This window comes from Sus scrofa, chromosome 4, assembly GCF_000003025.6.
Source record: "Sus scrofa isolate TJ Tabasco breed Duroc chromosome 4, Sscrofa11.1, whole genome shotgun sequence".
Classification (NCBI taxonomy): Eukaryota; Metazoa; Chordata; class Mammalia; order Artiodactyla; family Suidae; genus Sus; species Sus scrofa.
The window spans coordinates 99,184,809-99,201,937 of record NC_010446.5 but is presented as its reverse complement, the minus strand read 5'-3'; the positions used below and the strand labels follow the sequence as shown (position 1 = coordinate 99,201,937).

General features: G+C 50.4%; 6 protein-coding genes and 1 long non-coding RNA gene across 7 annotated transcripts in view; 3 read left to right on the top strand and 4 right to left on the bottom strand.

The window, feature by feature from the left end:
* LOC100738744 (histone H2B type 2-E) lies at positions 1,796 to 8,213 on the top strand. Its single transcript, XM_021089929.1, has one exon. It carries the CDS (start codon positions 4,631 to 4,633, stop codon positions 5,009 to 5,011), a length of 381 nt encoding a protein of 126 aa, XP_020945588.1. The 5' UTR covers positions 1,796 to 4,630; the 3' UTR covers positions 5,012 to 8,213.
* On the bottom strand, positions 2,285 to 2,695 carry LOC100156741 (histone cluster 2, H3-like). Its single transcript, NM_001244642.1, has one exon. It carries the CDS (start codon positions 2,693 to 2,695, stop codon positions 2,285 to 2,287), a length of 411 nt encoding a protein of 136 aa, NP_001231571.1.
* On the bottom strand, positions 3,774 to 4,439 carry LOC102159655 (histone H2A type 2-A-like). The gene has a single exon (XM_005663506.3). It carries the CDS (start codon positions 4,404 to 4,406, stop codon positions 3,885 to 3,887), a length of 522 nt encoding a protein of 173 aa, XP_005663563.1. The 5' UTR covers positions 4,407 to 4,439; the 3' UTR covers positions 3,774 to 3,884.
* Positions 10,712 to 12,433, bottom strand: LOC102162202 (histone H2B type 2-E). The gene has a single exon (XM_013997205.2). It carries the CDS (start codon positions 12,335 to 12,337, stop codon positions 11,957 to 11,959), a length of 381 nt encoding a protein of 126 aa, XP_013852659.1. The 5' UTR covers positions 12,338 to 12,433; the 3' UTR covers positions 10,712 to 11,956.
* LOC100624086 (histone H2A type 2-A-like) lies at positions 12,524 to 13,194 on the top strand. Its single transcript, XM_003355215.5, has one exon. The coding sequence runs from the start codon at positions 12,562 to 12,564 to the stop codon at positions 13,081 to 13,083; it is 522 nt and encodes a 173-aa protein (XP_003355263.3). The 5' UTR covers positions 12,524 to 12,561; the 3' UTR covers positions 13,084 to 13,194.
* Positions 14,216 to 14,713, top strand: LOC102161782 (histone H3). Its single transcript, XM_021089926.1, has one exon. The coding sequence runs from the start codon at positions 14,273 to 14,275 to the stop codon at positions 14,681 to 14,683; it is 411 nt and encodes a 136-aa protein (XP_020945585.1). The 5' UTR covers positions 14,216 to 14,272; the 3' UTR covers positions 14,684 to 14,713.
* The window catches only part of LOC110260327, a 29,690-nt gene continuing 27,501 nt past the window's right edge, over positions 14,941 to 17,129 (bottom strand). The window contains exon 5 of the long non-coding RNA XR_002343448.1: positions 14,941 to 16,214. This is a non-coding gene — a long non-coding RNA (uncharacterized LOC110260327). The remainder of the gene's footprint in view (positions 16,215 to 17,129) is intronic.

Below are 17,129 nucleotides of genomic sequence, written 5' to 3'. Positions count from 1 at the left end.
TGTCTGTATGTCCCCTAAAATTTTACCAGGAAGATGGATGAGATAGCAGGTGTAAATATAATGCCACCCCCCTTAAGTCTCTACTTCTTAACTCAGAAGAGTACAGACCCAGGCTGAATCCATCCTGCAGTGGGGGACTAAGCAGGTAATAACGGTCTGGGCAGAGCCCTGGGAGGCATGCTCTGGAAATTGCTGTGACTGCTGGCTGAAGCAGAAACATGTGGCAAACTGTAGCAGGAGGGCCACAGTCTATATACTGCTCTCCCCATTTCTCGCACATCTCAAAAGAGGCAACAGGAGCTTAAAAAAAAAAAAAAAAAAAAATTGGAGTCCAGTTGTGGCTCAGCAGTTCAGCAGGTTAAGGGCTCCATGTTGCCTCTGTGAAGATGTGGGTTCATTCAGGCCTTGCTCAGTGCATTAAGGATCCCACATTGCTGCAGCTGCCGCTCGAATTCAACTCCTACATGTGACAGTAAGAAAGAAAAACAAAACTAAGTATCCTTCCTTTTCCCTATGTCCTCTGTGAATTCTCACTCATCAGTTAATGCTTTTCACCTGCCACTGAACCAAGACAAAACAGAAAACAAGTTAGCTTCTTCCAAGTTTAAGAAGGTTAAGAAGAGTTGTCACCTAAGATCTGTACAGCTTTGTATCTGAACTTGTGGAGATGGGCTCTGCAAGACCCTGTCTTCACTCTGAGCCCACTAGAGGCCCTGCACTTCCCAAATGTACAAAAATCATCTCTAAGGCCTCCTTCAGAGGGAAACTTCATCTCCTCAAAAGAGGACCATGTTCTGCCTGTTTGATCTCCCAGAACTCAGAACCCCACTTTTGTCCTTTCACCGAGTAATCCAAAACCTGAGGACAGACTTCCCACATGACTGAAAAAAACGTATTAACAAGATACTACCAACTATTGACAGAGAACCCAGATACAATTGAAGCGTTTAGAAATTACTTCAGGGAGGTGAGACTCACTCAGTGAAATGGAACAGAAAAACAGCCAGTTTAAGGCCCAGCTCACAAAAATAGACCTAAGGTCTGGACAGCACCCTGCTAGCCACTCCGACTTTTTTTTTTTTTTTTTTTTTTTTTGCCATTTCTTGGGCTGCTCTTGGGGCATATGGAGGTTCCCAGGCTAGGGGTCCAAGCAGAGCTGTAGCCACCAGCCTATGCCAGAGCCACAGCAACGCGGGATCCAAGCCGCGTCTGGGATCTACACTACAGCTCACGGCGAGTCCGCTAACCCATTGAGCAAGGCCAGGGATCGAACCTGTAACCTCATGGTTCCTAGTCGGATTCGTTAACCAAGGAGCCACGACAGGAACTCTGCCATTCCGACTTTTGATGAGAAGCAGAGTGGAGGTTCCCCTCATGGTCCTGTGATAACAAACCGGACTAGTATTCAAGAGGACGAGGGTTGGATCCGAGGCCTTGCTCAGTGGTTTAAGGATTCAGCCTTGCCCTGAGCTGCCGTGTAGGTCTCACAAGAGGCTGTAATCTAGCGTTGCTACAGCTGCGGTATAGGCCAGGAGCTAGAGGTCCGATTTGACATCTAGCCTGGGAACTTCCAGGTGCTGAGGATGCAGGCATAAAGACAAAAGGAGAGGGGGGGAAAGCAGAGGGTGGTAGGGAGGACCCAAATCACAAACCCTTGAAAGGCAGGACTGCCTGGTTTTACCCGACAGAAACGAGGACGGATGGACAGACGGACGGAGGTGGCCATTTCCCTCCCGAGCCAGAGAAACGCACCGGGTTGGCGTGGGTGTGGGGGGAGTGACGACGCACCCATACTCGCGCGGCTCCCAGCTGCGTAAAAGGCCAGGCCCCTGCGCGCCCTGGAGCGCGAATCCTGAGCGTCCCCTAGTGACCCCGCCCGGCCTCAACCCGTCCTCCCCGCCCCCCCCGCCCCTCCCTGGAACAGACTACGGTTCTGGGCCGCCGTGGAGACGCCTTGCCCTTTGAGGAGGACCCATGGCCGCGCCCAAGAAAGCGGAGAAGCCAGCTGACCAAACTCTTGAAGGACTCAAAAGCTTCTAACGCGCCAGGAGGCGGCCAGCAAGCAGGGGGCTAGACCGGACACCTGGCCTCTAACCCACTTGGGTACCCGGAGCCCAGTCAGTGCTTCTGCCGGCTCGAACATCCTCCCTTCCCCGAGCTATGGGAGAGTCCGCCGGACAGAGCGCGGAAAAGTGGCACAGCCTCTTCCAAGTGCGGTTGTGGGTGGCTCTGAAAAGAGCCTTTGGATGTGATGGAACCTCGAGCCGAGTGCGCACTTCTTTCTCTAAGCCCGCTCCCCGCGGATGCGGCGGGCCAGCTGGATGTCTTTGGGCATGATGGTCACGCGCTTGGCGTGGATGGCACACAGGTTCGTGTCTTCAAACAGCCCCACCAGGTAGGCCTCGCTCGCCTCCTGCAGCGCCATCACGGCCGAGCTCTGGAAGCGCAGGTCCGTCTTGAAGTCCTGCGCGATCTCGCGCACCAGGCGCTGGAAGGGCAGCTTGCGGATCAGCAGCTCGGTCGACTTCTGGTAGCGCCGGATCTCCCGCAGGGCCACGGTGCCCGGCCGGTAGCGGTGGGGCTTCTTCACGCCGCCGGTGGCCGGCGCGCTCTTGCGGGCCGCCTTGGTGGCCAGCTGCTTCCGCGGGGCCTTGCCCCCGGTCGATTTGCGGGCAGTCTGCTTAGTACGGGCCATGGCGGCGAGCCAAAACACGAGCTTACCAGCGCAGCGAAGGGAGAGTAACCAGGGGGACGCCCGCCGCAGCAGTCTTTATAGGCACAGGCTTGTCCCGATTGGGCGGGACAATAATTGAAAGTCCCGCGCTGGCTCTCTATTGGCTGTGACCTCACCAGCCCTAGCGCCACTGATTGGCTTGGGCAGAATCCTCCTCCGCCCGCCCCCCACCCTCCCTCCCTCCCTCCCTTTCTACTTTCCAGTTTGCCAGCAGTTTTCCCGGCCTCGTCTTTCCTTTCTTCCCGGCGAGAGTCATTTTTGAGCGCGACTGTGTCAGAACGTTCCTCTTCAGCCCTTCGCTCCCTTAGAACACGCTACCCCCGATGCCCGCCTCCTTTCCACGCTTTTTACCTCCCGGACCGAACCCCCGCCCCCTGAACGCCTTGTTACCTTGTCAGAACCCCCTAGGTTAGCTGCTAGTCTGGCCGATCTTCCCCCCCCCGCCCCCCGGCCCTTTGGTGCTTTTCGGATCGGAAGGTTATCTGCGCCCTCTCCGGGAGCAAGACTCCACTTCCGAGAGCCTCAGGACCTGTTATCCCCATCCCCGCCGCGAAGGCGCCTCCTCACTCCCCCCACTCCCCTTCCAAAGACGGTGGGCTCAAGCCAAAACCCACGTCCGCTACGCTCCCGAAAACCGTCTTTATCCCCTAACCGACTGGGGTGTACGGGGCGTGCGCGTGTGCGAGGGAACGTCCCCTTGGTGCTAGACCTCAGGTGTTGGGCAGAGGCTTGGGAAGTAACTGCAGTTGCTCACCGGGCATCCGACTTCGAGATAGAGCGTCGCGGCCGCCTGGTACTGCTTACTTTCAGCAGCCGAGTCGACCCTGGCTCGCCCAAGCAAGGTTTGCTACCTCTACCTGCGTTAATTAGATCCTAGGATTTGCCACACTCCCACCCGCACCCGCTTCCCAGCAAAATAACGGCTAAAGCACCTAGTTCCAGAGGCGAGTGAGGAACGGCAGGGAGTAGAGGGCAAACGGCACTCCCTCCGCCCACCTCCGTGCTTACTACCAAGGGTGGAGTTAAGGAGAAAGCTGGCTAGTGTAACAACTCTTTTTTTTATTTGAAAGAGTGGGTGGCTCTGAAAAGAGCCTTTGATTTCACAGGTGCCCCTTCCGGACGGGGCTGGGTGGGCTTCCGGATGCCGGCCTCACTTGCCCTTTGCCTTGTGGTGGCTCTCCGTCTTCTTGGGGAGCAACACGGCCTGGATGTTGGGCAAGACGCCGCCCTGGGCGATGGTGACTTTGCCCAACAGCTTGTTCAGCTCCTCGTCGTTGCGGATAGCCAGCTGCAAGTGGCGGGGGATGATGCGCGTCTTCTTGTTGTCTCGCGCCGCGTTGCCCGCCAGCTCCAGGATTTCCGCGGTCAGGTACTCCAGCACCGCCGCCATGTAGACGGGCGCGCCGGCCCCCACCCGCTCGGCATAGTTGCCTTTGCGCAGCAAGCGGTGCACCCGCCCTACGGGGAACTGCAGACCTGCGCGGGACGAACGGGACTTGGCCTTTGCGCGGGCCTTGCCTCCCTGTTTGCCACGACCAGACATGACAACGACACTCACTGCAACCGGCTCCCGCTTAGGTGACCGAGAAAGTCGCCCTAAACGGCCCCGCTTCACCTTTTTATAGGCAGAGCGGCGATTGGCTACGGAGCACGTTGATTGGCTAGAGCACATCTGTGTCCCGGTGGCCAATAGGATAGCGCAACCAGAATCCACTCATTTACATAACCTCGTCTCCCCTCGCAGCAGAGCCACTGAAAACTCGCGAATCGCAACGCGGCGGAACCCAAGCCTTCATTTGCGTACGGCCTCTATAAGTACCGAGTCGCTTCCGGTAGCCTCCGTGTAGTTGTTGCCTTTGCGTTCCCGGTTGTCCTTTGCAGCTGGTGTCTGCCGTTATGCCTGAGCCCGCCAAGTCCGCCCCGGCGCCCAAGAAGGGCTCGAAGAAAGCCGTCACCAAAGCCCAGAAGAAGGACGGCAAGAAGCGGAAGCGCAGCCGCAAGGAGAGCTATTCCATCTACGTGTACAAGGTGCTGAAGCAGGTGCACCCGGACACGGGCATCTCGTCCAAGGCCATGGGCATCATGAACTCCTTCGTCAACGACATCTTCGAGCGCATCGCGGGCGAAGCGTCCCGCCTGGCTCATTACAACAAGCGCTCGACCATCACGTCCCGGGAGATCCAGACGGCCGTGCGCCTGCTGCTGCCCGGCGAGCTGGCCAAGCACGCCGTGTCCGAGGGCACCAAGGCGGTCACCAAGTACACCAGCTCCAAGTGAGTCCCTGCCGGGATAGTGGCGCTCGCCCGATCGCCGGGTCGCTTGACTCCAAAAGGCTCTTTTCAGAGCCACCCATCTTCTCAATGGAAGAAGCTGTCATCTTGTTTTATCCGGGTCCTGTTTTCCTACTTTGCCTTTTGGTTTCTTCTAGTTAATACTGGGAGTTGCCAGTAGTTAGAAACAAATTCTATTTCCATCCAGATATTTGACGGATAGGTATGCTTACCTAGTTGGGTGAAAGAACCTAATGGAGGGTAGGCATGCTATATTTTGTCATAGAACTGCTCTTGAAACTGGTTTGGACTTGATTGAACGCAAGTGCATGTGTCTACATCCAAGTTGTTAAGCAAAATGCCTTTTTTTCTTTTTTTGTAGTATATAAACTTCTGCATGCAGCATAAAACTTCAAAGGTGTAGCCGTCTGGTGTTAAGGAACAAAATGCTGGTGGCAGAATTTTTTTACCCATGTGCTCTATTGTGTACAAAAAAAGATAATTATTAGATTTGGTACTAACAAATTCCATGAGTTTGTGTATACTGCACTTACAAGTATCTGTGTAGCCTGTTTATATGTAGATTCCCCAATTAGGAAAATAGAAGCTTGATTTTGATCCCCAGGAATCAGCCGGTATGCTGGTGCCTTCTCTTTACTTCATCTCATCAGATCACATAAGACCTGCTTAATATTTGGTGATAGTGTCCTCCCTAGAGAATTATCACTCAGAAAACTTGCCCAATTTAAATGATATGTCCATACAATGGGAACGAAATATGCATAATTTCCGAAGGACGAAAAAGTTTGAACTGTTAGAGCAGCAGAAAGCCCCAGTGGCTGGGAGGGCAAAGGAGATTGGCCTCACACTTTTAGTTTTAGTACTTTGGGAACCCTTGGATTGCTTTCAGCAGGAATCTGAATAACATGATCCCCATCTCTTTCTAAAAAAATGCAACTGCTAATCACGAAAACAGACATCTCAAGTTAATGCTTTTAGTGCTTTTAGGTATAGGAAGATGCAAGAGTCTGGGCTTATTGAAACCATTCCTTTGATATGCACCTTAACTCTGCAGGGCCATCATCTTGTTTTTCTCCATCCTGAATCCCCTCAGGGTGCACTGTAGGGGTGGCTGCAGTGGTTGATCGCTTTTTGGCCACAGCATCTATTATTTACTGAAATGGCAGGTGACATTCTTTGTCCATACTCTATAAACACAGTAGTATTCTTCTAGGCTTTATTTCTCCTTCTGTGTTTCCGTAAAGTATTCTTCAAGACTTGATTTCTTATGTTTGTTATGAAGTATAACTTAGTAGTTGATAGCCCTACAATGTATATTATTGACTATGGCATTTTTCTTCTGTTTCTCTAATTGTACGCTGATTTTCATTAAGGAACTCACCCAACCCCTTATGTTTGGGTCTCAAATTTCCCCATTGTACCCTGAGAACTTCTAAAAATACTGGTGCCTGGGTGCCATCCCCAGAAATTCTGATTTAAGTGATTTTGGATACAGCCATCACTTGGAATTTTAAAAATCTCACTGGGTGGCTTCACGTTTGAGAACAACCGCCACTTGTATTTCCCAGAAAACAGAATTAGCCACATACAAAAACAGACTAAACGGGAGTTCCTGTGGCGGCGAGGTGGAAACGAACCTGACTAGGAACCATGAGGTTGTGGGTTCAATCCCTGGCCTTGCTCAGTGGGTTAAGGATCTGGCATTGCCGTGAGCTGCGGTGTAGGCTCTGGCGTAGGCCAGCAGCTACAACTCCAACTAGACCCCTAGCTTGTCAACCTCCATATGCTGCAGGAGCTGCCCTAGAAAAGGCAAACACACACACACACACACACACACACACACACACACACACAACCAAATAAGGTCATATTCTAAGGCTCTGGGAGTTAGACTTCAACATATCTTTTCACAGTTCAGCCCATAACAGTAGTCAACAGCTGTGGTAGGCTGAAAGGGGCTCCCAAATACGTCTACATCTAAATTCCTAGAATCTGTGAATATTACCTTAAAGGATCACCAATGTCCTTATGTAAGGCAAGGGAGGAAGGTTATGGGAACAGAGAGACTTGAAGATGGTAGGATGTGGGCTTTGAGAATGGAGGAAGGGACCATGACTCAAGAAATGTCCCTCTAGAACCTGGAAATTGCATGGAAAAGGATTCTTCCCTAGAACCTTTGGAGAGAGTACAGTTTTGAGATCCACTTGGTGAAACTGATTTCTGTATTTCTGATCTCCAGAATCATAAGAGAATAAGTTTGTGTTTTAAGCCATCAAGTTTATAGTTACTTGTTACAGCAACCATAGGAAATTAATACAACACCTTTATCAGATTTTTTTTTTTTTTTTTTTTTTTTTTTTGTCTTTTGCCTTTTTCTAGAGCTGCTCCCACAGCATATGGAGGTTCCCAGGCTAGGGGTCCAATTGGAGCTGTAGCCACCAGCCTATGCCAGAGCCACAGCAATGCGGGATCCCAGCCACGTCTTCGACCTACACCACAGTCCACCACAACGCCAGATCCCCAACCCACCAAGCAAGGCTAGGGATCGAACCCTCAACCTCATGATTCCTAGTCAGATTCGTTAACCACTGAGCCATGACTGGAACTCCACCTTTATCAGATTTTTTTACTGACAACTGGAGAAATTTGAATATGGATTGCATATGTTAATATTGAATCGATATTAAAATATTTTTTGGGTGTAATAATGATATTGTAGTTATATAGAAGAATATCCTTGTTTTTGTAGTTATAAAGGAGAATGTCTATTTTTAAGAGACATGCCAAATAAAGTATTTAGGGAAAAGAACGAGAATTTGCCATTTGTAGCAACATGGATGGACTTGAAGGGCATTACGCTATGTGAAATAAGTCAGACTGAGAAAGGTAAATAGGGTATCATATCACTTATATGTGGAATCTTAAAAAACACAACGAACTAGTGACTATAATATAAAAGAAGCAGACTTACTGATATAGAGAATGAACTAATGCTTACTAGTGGGGAGGGGAGAGGGGCAATGTAGGGTAGGGGAGTGTAGGAGTGGGGGAGTGGGAGGTACAGTCTATTGGATGTAAGATAGGTGCAAGGATGTACTGTACAACACAGAAAATATGGCCAATATTTTGTAATAATTATAAATGGAAACTATCCTTTAAAATTGTATTACAATAAAGAATTTTTTGGAGTTCCTGTCGTGGCTCAGTGGTTAACGAATCCCACTAGGAACCATGAGGTTTCGGGTTCGATTCCTGGCCTTGCTCAGTGGGTTAAGGATCTGGTGTTGCTGTGAGCTGTGGTGTAGGTTGCAGACGCGGCTCAGATCTGGTGTTGCTGTGGCTGTGGTGTAGGCCGGCGGCTACAGCTCCCTACCCTGGGAACCTCCATATGCCACAGGTGCAGCCCCAAAAAGACAAAAATAAATAAATAAAATGAAACATATCTTCAGTACTTCACCATCCCCACAGCTACCACCCATCTTTCTCCTGAGATTTTACTGTAGACTCTTTGATATTCTCTCTGCCTCTACTTTTTTCTTTTTTCATTATTGTTTCTTTTTATCGCCACGCCAGTGGTATATGGAAGTTCCTAGGCTAGGGGTCGAATTGGAACTGTGCCCCTAGTCCTGCTCTCCTAAAGGCTGTTTTTCAACACAACATCCTGAATGGGTCAATGTCATCACTCTGATCAGACTCTCCAAAGGCACTCCAGCTTATTTAGAATGAAAATCAAAATCTTTGCAATGGCCTCTGAGGCCTGGCAACAGTCTGCACGATCTGACCCTCAACTACCTTTTTTTTTTCTTTTTGTCTTTCTAGGGCCGCACCCGAGGCATATGGAGGTTGCCGGGCTGGGGGTCTAATTGGAGCTGTTCCCGCCGGCCTAGGCAACTTGGGATCTGAGCCTCGTCTGTGACCTACCACAGCATCGCTGGATCTTTAACACACCGAGTGAGGCCAGGGATTGAGCCCGCAACCTTATGGTTCCTACTCGGATGCGTTAACCACTGAGCCACGACGGGAACTCCTCAACTACCTTTCGGATGCCATCTCCCTGATGATCTTTCCTTTGTTCACGGTGCTTCAGCCTCAGTGGCCTTGCTTATTCCTTGAACTCCTCAAGCTTGCACCTTTCTCAGGGCCTTTGCACTTGCTGTTTTTGTTCTTAGAATGAGCTTCTCCAAAATATCCTGTGGCTCGCTTTCTTAATTCAAGCTTCTGTTCAAATATTAACTGATCGACCTGTTATTCACTCTACTCAACATCCTGCTTTACATAATAGCACTATCACCTCCTAAATACTATTACATTTCTTTCTTTTGCTTGTTTTCAGCATCCATCAATTACAATGTAGCCTTATGTGGACAGTGACTTTTTCCTATTCTGTTTATTGCTGATCCCGAGCATGCTTTATTTATCTCAGTGTTCCCCTCTCTCTTATTGTGAGACATGATACACAAATACTCATAATGGAACCTAAATAAGGTATCAATTTTGCTTTCACATCTATAACTATAGTGTTGATTCTAAAGAAACTATTAATTGATGGGTAATATAGCTGCACCGAGTCTCTTTCTCCACCTTTTAGATTAGCTGTTTTCTGCTTTCATATTCATCTTTAGAACCAAATATTGACTATTCCTTCCCCCACATATAATTAGGTTATTTACCCAACATCCTAAATGCCTCTTGAAATGTTTTTTGTTGTATTTTTATCCTATAAACTCAGCATCTCCCATTTTCTTTGCTTCATCCTCATCTCCATGCTTTACCTGAACTTTCAAGCTTCAAGCAATCTGCCTTATCTCTCAGTAAATCTAAGCAAGTCATGTGCAAAAATAGGAGAATGTTTCCTGGGGCCTAAGAAGAGATGGATTTAGTACAACAACCAAGAAATAAATTATCTGTTTTTGATTGGGTAGGACAGAGAGGAGGTAATGAAAATCATGCTGGAAGATAATATTTGAGATTTTATATACACATATAAGGAAAAAAATGAGAAAAATGGGATGAGCTAGCACACTTACGATGTGCTTAGCTTTTTTTTTTAGGAAGCAGTTTTATGCCTCTTAGTACTTTATCTTCTGTTCTCATTTGATCTGTTTAAACTGTATTTTTAGGAAGTTCCTATGTGGCCCAGCAGGTTAAGAAATTGGCATTGCAGCAGCTTTGGAAGTTAGCAACTGATTCGATCCCTGGCCCAGGAACTTTCATATGCCATGGGTGTGGCCACAAAATAATGTGTTTTTAAACCCTAATGAAGGTAGAAAATGTTAAGTTCTATGCTATATTTGGTGCTCTGAATTAATGAGGGAATAAATGAAAGTAGCTTTGCATGTAGCATTACAAGTAATACGGGGAAAAGACGATTAGGAAAAAAGGAAGAAAATGTCTGGGGTGGTGACCGAAAATGAACAAGTTCTTATCAAGGAATATGGGACGCACGTAACCAATATCAGTGGTTATCAAATATTTGAATCACCCGGTGTGTTCCATTGACTTCTCCTCCTTGCCTTTCAGCTTTTAGGGCCCCAGTGACTTGGGCCCTAGGGCTGAAAGGATTCAGTGGGAAGATGTAGGGTTTTAGGGACAGATAAGTTAAGGATCTGGTGGCCTTTGAATTGTTATAGGAAACACTGCTTTTAAAGAGAAGGAGACTAAACTGTACCAAGGAAAGTACAAATAGTTTTAAGGGAAAGTAGTTTTAATAATAAAAGCTGCCAATGAAGTCTCCGGAGGACATTTTATGATCAGCAGGCCTAAATTCTTGAAATCCCTAAACAGCTATAAACCCTCTTTCCTCTTCCCTTTCTTACGCAGATTACAAAATAGCAAAACTATAACTCTAAGGAATCGTGTATAGGTATCAGCATCTGGGCAAAGAGGATTTACTATAGGTAACAATATCCCTCAAGTATTATCTTATATTGACAGTGTTGACATCTTGAATTTGAGCAAAATATATTCAGTGTACACTCCTGAAAGGAATACCAAAGTAAGTTAAGAAGTGTGTGTAGACTAAAAATTACTTCAACCACCGTGTGGGTGAAAAATGCTGACTGCCATGTCAATAAAACATGTTGTGGCCATCAAGGCCTTAGTCACTGCAGCCACTCAACTGTGCACCCTGAGGGGAATCAGGATGGAGAAAAATAGAATACTGGCCCTAGATAGTTAAGGTGCATACCAAAGGAATAATTTCAATCAGCCTACTCTTGTATATTCCCATACAAAGAAAAGTGCTAAACTCTTGATTTTTCTTTTTTTAATTATTAGTCTTTTGTTCAACTACCTGGTTTGTTTTTGCAAAACTCCTATATGTCTTGGCTCCCCCTTGAGCAATCTATCTCCCGGCTGTCTACTGAGATTAAGTCCTCAGCAAGGATGCCAAATAAAACATAATTCTCAGCTTTCAAGTTATGGGGTTTTTGTTTGTTTTCAGTCAACATACGGAATCAATATAACCAAGTGCACTATAGGTTTTCTGTAAGCGCTGGGGCATGGTCTCTAGCATTGCTTTGTATTTTTACAATAACATTACATCTGGTTTCCTGAACTCAAAAATGCTTTTACAAAGTACTGACCAAATCTAACAGCTACAAGGTAAACACTGGTTAACTATTCTTTCTCAAAATTCATTACCACCCATCTCTCACCTTTTCACTGTGATGAAAAGCAAGTTGCCTGTAAATGAATGAACACTTACTCTAGCTAGATCTCAACCTATCTGTAAAATTTGGACCTATGCTGGTCATTCATGAGAAGGGAAACGCAGATCTTCAATAAGTTATACGTGGCACAAAAAGAACAGCTTATGAAAACGAAAACAAGATGACAGCTTCTTCCATTGAGAAGATGGGTGGCTCTGAAAAGAGCCTTTTGGAGTCAAGCGACCCGGCGATCGGGCGAGCGCCACTATCCCGGCAGGGACTCACTTGGAGCTGGTGTACTTGGTGACCGCCTTGGTGCCCTCGGACACGGCGTGCTTGGCCAGCTCGCCGGGCAGCAGCAGGCGCACGGCCGTCTGGATCTCCCGGGACGTGATGGTCGAGCGCTTGTTGTAATGAGCCAGGCGGGACGCTTCGCCCGCGATGCGCTCGAAGATGTCGTTGACGAAGGAGTTCATGATGCCCATGGCCTTGGACGAGATGCCCGTGTCCGGGTGCACCTGCTTCAGCACCTTGTACACGTAGATGGAATAGCTCTCCTTGCGGCTGCGCTTCCGCTTCTTGCCGTCCTTCTTCTGGGCTTTGGTGACGGCTTTCTTCGAGCCCTTCTTGGGCGCCGGGGCGGACTTGGCGGGCTCAGGCATAACGGCAGACACCAGCTGCAAAGGACAACCGGGAACGCAAAGGCAACAACTACACGGAGGCTACCGGAAGCGACTCGGTACTTATAGAGGCCGTACGCAAATGAAGGCTTGGGTTCCGCCGCGTTGCGATTCGCGAGTTTTCAGTGGCTCTGCTGCGAGGGGAGACGAGGTTATGTAAATGAGTGGATTCTGGTTGCGCTATCCTATTGGCCACCGGGACACAGATGTGCTCTAGCCAATCAACGTGCTCCGTAGCCAATCGCCGCTCTGCCTATAAAAAGGTGAAGCGGGGCCGTTTAGGGCGACTTTCTCGGTCACCTAAGCGGGAGCCGGTTGCAGTGAGTGTCGTTGTCATGTCTGGTCGTGGCAAACAGGGAGGCAAGGCCCGCGCAAAGGCCAAGTCCCGTTCGTCCCGCGCAGGTCTGCAGTTCCCCGTAGGGCGGGTGCACCGCTTGCTGCGCAAAGGCAACTATGCCGAGCGGGTGGGGGCCGGCGCGCCCGTCTACATGGCGGCGGTGCTGGAGTACCTGACCGCGGAAATCCTGGAGCTGGCGGGCAACGCGGCGCGAGACAACAAGAAGACGCGCATCATCCCCCGCCACTTGCAGCTGGCTATCCGCAACGACGAGGAGCTGAACAAGCTGTTGGGCAAAGTCACCATCGCCCAGGGCGGCGTCTTGCCCAACATCCAGGCCGTGTTGCTCCCCAAGAAGACGGAGAGCCACCACAAGGCAAAGGGCAAGTGAGGCCGGCATCCGGAAGCCCACCCAGCCCCGTCCGGAAGGGGCACCTGTGAAATCAAAGGCTCTTTTCAGAGCCACCCACTCTTTCAAATAAAAAAAAGAGTTGTTACACTAGCCAGCTTTCTCCTTAACTCCACCCTTGGTAGTAAGCACGGAGGTGGGCGGAGGGAGTGCCGTTTGCCCTCTACTCCCTGCCGTTCCTCACTCGCCTCTGGAACTAGGTGCTTTAGCCGTTATTTTGCTGGGAAGCGGGTGCGGGTGGGAGTGTGGCAAATCCTAGGATCTAATTAACGCAGGTAGAGGTAGCAAACCTTGCTTGGGCGAGCCAGGGTCGACTCGGCTGCTGAAAGTAAGCAGTACCAGGCGGCCGCGACGCTCTATCTCGAAGTCGGATGCCCGGTGAGCAACTGCAGTTACTTCCCAAGCCTCTGCCCAACACCTGAGGTCTAGCACCAAGGGGACGTTCCCTCGCACACGCGCACGCCCCGTACACCCCAGTCGGTTAGGGGATAAAGACGGTTTTCGGGAGCGTAGCGGACGTGGGTTTTGGCTTGAGCCCACCGTCTTTGGAAGGGGAGTGGGGGGAGTGAGGAGGCGCCTTCGCGGCGGGGATGGGGATAACAGGTCCTGAGGCTCTCGGAAGTGGAGTCTTGCTCCCGGAGAGGGCGCAGATAACCTTCCGATCCGAAAAGCACCAAAGGGCCGGGGGGCGGGGGGGGGAAGATCGGCCAGACTAGCAGCTAACCTAGGGGGTTCTGACAAGGTAACAAGGCGTTCAGGGGGCGGGGGTTCGGTCCGGGAGGTAAAAAGCGTGGAAAGGAGGCGGGCATCGGGGGTAGCGTGTTCTAAGGGAGCGAAGGGCTGAAGAGGAACGTTCTGACACAGTCGCGCTCAAAAATGACTCTCGCCGGGAAGAAAGGAAAGACGAGGCCGGGAAAACTGCTGGCAAACTGGAAAGTAGAAAGGGAGGGAGGGAGGGAGGGTGGGGGGCGGGCGGAGGAGGATTCTGCCCAAGCCAATCAGTGGCGCTAGGGCTGGTGAGGTCACAGCCAATAGAGAGCCAGCGCGGGACTTTCAATTATTGTCCCGCCCAATCGGGACAAGCCTGTGCCTATAAAGACTGCTGCGGCGGGCGTCCCCCTGGTTACTCTCCCTTCGCTGCGCTGGTAAGCTCGTGTTTTGGCTCGCCGCCATGGCCCGTACTAAGCAGACTGCCCGCAAATCGACCGGGGGCAAGGCCCCGCGGAAGCAGCTGGCCACCAAGGCGGCCCGCAAGAGCGCGCCGGCCACCGGCGGCGTGAAGAAGCCCCACCGCTACCGGCCGGGCACCGTGGCCCTGCGGGAGATCCGGCGCTACCAGAAGTCGACCGAGCTGCTGATCCGCAAGCTGCCCTTCCAGCGCCTGGTGCGCGAGATCGCGCAGGACTTCAAGACGGACCTGCGCTTCCAGAGCTCGGCCGTGATGGCGCTGCAGGAGGCGAGCGAGGCCTACCTGGTGGGGCTGTTTGAAGACACGAACCTGTGTGCCATCCACGCCAAGCGCGTGACCATCATGCCCAAAGACATCCAGCTGGCCCGCCGCATCCGCGGGGAGCGGGCTTAGAGAAAGAAGTGCGCACTCGGCTCGAGGTTCCATCACATCCAAAGGCTCTTTTCAGAGCCACCCACAACCGCACTTGGAAGAGGCTGTGCCACTTTTCCGCGCTCTGTCCGGCGGACTCTCCCATAGCTCGGGGAAGGGAGGATGTTCGAGCCGGCAGAAGCACTGACTGGGCTCCGGGTACCCAAGTGGGTTAGAGGCCAGGTGTCCGGTCTAGCCAACTGCTTCCTTGCAGCATCCTGGCGCGTTAGAAACTTTTGAGTCCTTCAAGAGTTTGGTCAGCTGGCTTCTCCGCTTTCTTGGGCGCGGCCATGGGTCCTCCTCAAAGGGCAAGGCGTCTCCACGGCGGCCCAGAACCGTAGTCTGTTCCAGGGAGGGGCGGGGGGGGCGGGGGAGGACGGGTTGAGGCCGGGCGGGGTCACTAGGGGACGCTCAGGATTCGCGCTCCAGGGCGCGCAGGGGCCTGGCCTTTTACGCAGCTGGGAGCCGCGCGAGTATGGGTGCGTCGTCACTCCCCCCACACCCACGCCAACCCGGTGCGTTTCTCTGGCTCGGGAGGGAAATGGCCACCTCCGTCCGTCTGTCCATCCGTCCTCGTTTCTGTCGGGTAAAACCAGGCATTCTTGTTCCCTGCTTGCGGGTTGCTTGTAGTGAATCCCCGGCCTTCCCTTCTCAGAAAACTTTGGTGGATGCCTTTTATCCCCTTACTCAACCCTCTCAAAATCCCCTTGCAGACCTGAAGCATTTTGCCTGGTCTTTTAAGCCATGACAGTCACTTTTCTCATCCTTCCTCCTTTTCCTTCAAAAGCACAACCCAGCTCAGCACGTCGTACCGGTAGTTACCTGCAGGTCTCTTACTGTCTTTTGGTAATGAACCTCTTCAGCTGGAGTGGACAGGATCTTGCAGAACCCACACTACACAAGACTCAGATAGAAGCCACCACTTGGGTCTTAAATTACACCTTTTAATTTTGATCATTACTTTTTTGAGGCCAGAGTTCATGATTTTGTTTTCTCAGCACAGTTGATAGGTAAAGCATTACAGAGATTGACAACTCATTGAGGGAAATAGAAACTGAAGCAGAAATACTTTTGAAAACTTTTTTGCCCTTTGCAAGGGGTGGAGAGTGAAGAAGAGCAGCCTGGACTGACTAGCTGCCCCTGATAGTGGGTCCCCAGTTTTCAACCCTAGGCTCACAGATTTTCAGAATAAGCCCTGTTAGGACTGAAAGGTGTCCACCCCACCTCCCCAACCCCATTCATATGTGAAGCCCTAATTCCCAGTATCTAAGAATGTTGACTATTGGGGGTAAGACTTATATAAAGAGGCAATTGAATAAAAAATGCGGTCATTAAGATAGGCCCTAATCCGAGGTGAGTGGTGTCCTTGAAGGAGAGATCAGGACACAGACAACACATAGGGACCACCATGTGAGGACACAGTGAGAAGGCAGTCATCTGCAAGCCAAGGAGACAGGTCTCAGAAGAAACCAAATCTGCTGACATCTTGTTCTCGTGTTTTTAGCCTCTTGATCTATGAAGAAATAAAGCTAGTTGTTTAAGCCACCCAGTCTGTTATTTTGTTATGGCTGCCATAAGAAGCTAATACAGACCCAGGGTCTCATTCCCCACTCAGACCAACAATACAAGATGGAATCCTCAGGATCTGTATTCTGTGAGATACAAGCAGAAGCAGCAATGACTCAGGGCTATGCGGGGATGGTACCTTTGCACAGAGCATCTCATTTACTGAAGTTTGTTTTCAAAGGTTCGGCCTGAAGTTCTCAGAGAGTGAGTGAATTTCTACCATGTCGGAGCCATTGGTGGCTAGGCAGACCCTAAGCATATAGATTTCCACATCAGGGCCCTTCCTCCCCAGGATCACACTCCCTGAAGTGATACTACATCAAATTTAAAAGCAAGATATCCAAGATCTCCCTGTAGCCTTGAAATATGGGGTCAGCCAGGGCATCTTTCATGGCTAAGGCAGTTCAGGGGTCCCTAGCTTAGCAGGAAGGTCTATATCCTGTCTTTACCCTTCTACCACTTTGCGATCCATCTCTTTTCCTCCTGCCACAACAGCAGAGTGCTCATTCACCAAAATCAAAGCTTACAGCGTGTGGAAGGAGACTGGTGAAAGAAAGCAGAGTCACTGGTTTCTTGCTGGTGGGACAGGGAGGCCCTCTCTGGTTGGTCTTTCCTGGTTTCCTGCCGAAGATGAGCCCCTTAAGGGCAGGGCCTTGTCTGCTTCATTGATCTGTCTCACCTGGCTGCTACACAACAGGGCTCAGGGACTCAGCCATGGAAGGGCTCTCAATTCAGCCGACAGACTTCCCTGCTCTCACATAGAGCCAAGAAACAACAGGCAGTACAAACAAGTGTGTGCACACTCACATTCGGAGAAAGTGGGGCTTATCTGACCCAATCCCTCTCACCCAGCTGAGGGGCA